The sequence below is a fragment of the Buceros rhinoceros genome, unplaced genomic scaffold (genome assembly GCF_000710305.1).
Source record: "Buceros rhinoceros silvestris isolate BGI_N320 unplaced genomic scaffold, ASM71030v1 scaffold27244, whole genome shotgun sequence".
NCBI classification, from domain to species: Eukaryota; Metazoa; Chordata; class Aves; order Bucerotiformes; family Bucerotidae; genus Buceros; species Buceros rhinoceros.
The window spans coordinates 1395-4780 of NW_010410403.1; the positions used below are offsets into that span (position 1 = coordinate 1395).

At 62.8% G+C, this 3386-nt stretch overlaps 1 protein-coding gene across 1 annotated transcript in view; it reads right to left on the bottom strand.

Moving 5' to 3' along the window:
• Positions 1 to 3386, bottom strand: part of LOC104493004 (ras-specific guanine nucleotide-releasing factor 1-like) — a gene marked incomplete at both ends in the record, with an annotated part of 9494 nt that overhangs the window by 756 nt on the left and 5352 nt on the right. The window contains 5 exons of the mRNA XM_010135617.1: positions 536 to 828; positions 903 to 986; positions 1162 to 1410; positions 2025 to 2107; positions 2954 to 3090. Coding sequence (XP_010133919.1) covers positions 536 to 828; positions 903 to 986; positions 1162 to 1410; positions 2025 to 2107; positions 2954 to 3090 — 846 coding nt within the window. The remainder of the gene's footprint in view (positions 1 to 535; positions 829 to 902; positions 987 to 1161; positions 1411 to 2024; positions 2108 to 2953; positions 3091 to 3386) is intronic.

Consider the following 3386-nt stretch of genomic DNA (forward strand, 5'->3'; position numbering starts at 1 on the left):
CAAGTGCAGATGGGACAGTGCGAGCACTGGGCTGGCCCCTGCGCTGCGGGTGGGGAGCACAGCTCAGCCCACAGCCCCGAACACCGTGGTGAGGGCTAAAGTCAGAGGGTCCCAGGGGGTCTCCAGGGCCAAACAGCTCCCTTGGGGCTGCGGCAGGGGCCAGCCTCGTCCTCCACTGCCGTGCTGCTGGGCTCAAAGCCGTGCCCAAGCACGTCAGTGCTCAGTGGGGCGATGACCTACAGGTACGCAGTGTTTTACTCACCCAGCTCCAGCTCTCTTCCCCCAGTGCCCCATTGCTAAGCCTCACTGCGTTACCAGGAGCACCACCACCACAGCTGCCAGTCTCCCCAGCACACGGGGGGCTGCTGCGGGCCTGCTCAGGGCTCCCCATACCCACCCCTCACCAGCAACAGCCAGGCCCCTGGGCACCGTGTGCCCGCTCCCCTGCACGTGTCCCTGTAACCTCTGCAGAGCACCCACCAACACCGTCCCCTCCCCGAGCTGGACGCCCACCCGCCTGCAAACCCCCAGGGACTCCCTTTGCTTTTGCTCGGCTGCGGCTCCTCTTGCTTTTCCGAGGAGGCTTCTCCTTCGTCAGGGATTTTATTGGGATAGTTGCTGGACACATACAGCTTGTTGATGTCCAGGGTGGTCTTGCTGAAGGGAGCCATGGAGGAGTACATGCTTGCATAGCCATTGGAGGAGCAGCTCAGGGCAGCCAGGTCCAGCGCCTTCCCCCCCGTGATGATGGGGATGTTGAGGGAGAGCTTCCTCCGCCGGCTGGGCGACGAGGACTTGCTGATGGAGAGGGGGGGGGGCGAGGCGAAACTGCGGCTGGGAGCTTCCTCCGCCGGCTGGGCGACGAGGACTTGCTGATGGAGAGGGGGGGAGGCGAGGAGAACTTGCGGTTGGCTCGGGGGGACTTGGGGGGCTCGCCGTACAGCAGCTTGTTGTTCTGGCTGTTTGCAAACAGGAGCTCCAGGGACCTTGGGGGAGAGCCAGGGAAGCGCTGAACTCGCACCAGGTCTCCCGGGGGAACAGCAGAGCCAGAGCAAGCTCCTACTGCCCTGCTCCCACCCCAGGAACTACCCCGGACTCTCAGGGGATCACCCAGCCCCAGGTCGCTGGGTCGGGCTCTGCAGCGATGCCACGCAGCCTCACCGTGCAGGGATGGCACTGATCGGCTTCTTGTAGATGGTGATGAGCTTGTCGAGGACGACCAGGGCGGTGGTGAAGACGCGGTAGGAGTGCAGGAAGGTGTTCAGAAAGTCGATGCTCAGGAAGCGCAGGTCCGTCAGCCTCTCCAGTAGCCGTTCCACGCTGGCATAGCGGATCTGCAGGACCTTGCAGGAATTCATCGTTTTACTGAACCTAATGTCAACATCATCACAATACAAGCTGGCATCAGACCTGCAGAGAAACAAGACATCTGTGGCTCCAGCCTGGAACGAAACCAAGAGCAGCTTCCCCCTGAGCTGCGCAGGGACCACGGGGAGGGGAACAGGCTCCCAGCAGCGAGGGAGCTGCATTCGGACAAGGTGTCCCTGCGTGAACCGTGGGCAGGGATCCTCGCAGGGGAAAGCCAGGAAACCTGCGCCCCAGCACGGCTGGAAACACCATACAGCACCCGACAGGCACCGGTCTGGACAAAAAACATGGAACAACCGCCCCGAGGGACACCCATAGACCAAGACCCTCCCCCACAGCAACACGGGCAGGCAGTGCAGCAGGGTCACCCCCTGCCCTGCCCCGTCCCCTTGTGACACACACATCCCTCCTTGTCCGGGGCACCCTGGCACCCACGGGGCCGACAGCCCCCTGCATCCCTCACCCCCTTTACCATTATTTTTACTCTGCGCTCTCCCTGTTGGACTTCCCCCTCCCTGAGGACTGTCCCCCACAAATCTCCCTCCCAGCTAATGGGCGCTCTGGGAAGAGCTGCCGCAGTGCCTGAGCCTGTGGGACAGCCCCGGGGCCGGGCAGAGCCCCGGTGCTCTGGGCTACGCGCACGCGGCAGCACTCACTTGATCATCTGGGGGACGGTGACCTTGGAGTTCTCCTCGAAGGCGTTCATCATGAGGCCGTTGCAGCGGATGTTGTCCACGCACTGGAAGAGACGTGGGTGGGAGGTGGGAGAAGGCGGCGAGGATGGCCCCGCTGCCCGCCCGACTTGGACATGCCACGAGCGAGCCTGAGCTTGGCCATCTCCAGACAAGACTCACCCTGGCTACCTGCACCTACCACACCCGAGAGACCAGGGCTGGGCGAGCACAGCTGGGCAGGGCAAGAGCTGCCTGAAAATGGGAGCTTTGTGATCACGCTCCCGCACACCCATTCTGGGGGAAGCATCTCCCAGAGCTGCTCCCCAGCCATCCCTCTGCGGAGCTGAGCTGGGCCCGGGGCGTGCTGGCAGGCACAAAGGCATGGCGAGAGCTGCCAGAAATCTGCTCTCCCCCCACACCACCATAACTCAGCTCCCCTCCCAGCCCATGCTCCGGGTGCTCTTGGAGGGATGCTGGTCCCCCTGCTGCTGGCTCACCACCCTGGGTTCTGCTGGGCAGCAGCGTGGGCTGGAGACAGGACATGGTACAGCAGAGGTGGCCCAGAGGACGGGCAGACCTGCTCCCACCCGCTGCGGCTGTGTCACCTTCCTCCTCCATCTCCTCCTCTTCAGCTAGCCCACCCCAGAACGCGTCCGGCCATGGCCAGGCTCTCGGTGCACCCCAGCTCGGCATGGAGCCACTCCTCCTGGGTGCCCAAGGCTTGGTGGTCCCCCCGTGCTGCTCACAGCAGCCCGATGCTGTGAGATCTCAGCCCGCAGGAGATCACCCCAACAGTGCCAGGAAAGCACCCAGGGTGCAAACCCAGCTGGGCACTACCGCCACAGCCATCTCCCTGCTCATCCCCAGGGATGCTGCGCCTCGACACCTCCTCCCTGCCAGGTCCATCCTACCTGGCTGATGTCGCTGGTCCACGCAGCCTTCTCCTGCCTGGACGAGGCCACGAGGATAACTGTGAAAGATGAAGCATCTTTTGGCTCCACCACGATTTTGAAGTCAAGATGGTCGATGTCTTGCCCTGAAGGTTTTGCTTTAGAACAGAAAAAACACAGGCAGTGACTATGAGCGGACTGTCCCCACCCTGTGCCCCTCAGCAGAGGTTTATCAAGGTTTTAAGGAGTTTGTGGTTGTCTGTGGTGAGGACGGGAGGGGTTTGCTGAGCAAAGTCTCAGCTTTTGCAATGCCCCTGGACCCTGAGCGCAGCACGGCCTCGCTGCTGGGGCAGGAGAGAACCCGGTTTCTGGCACGTGGGAGAAACCCCCTTCTGAGGGGAAGGGAAAGCAGCATCTGCTCCTTCACCAGCTGCAGGGAATCGGGAATGGCTGG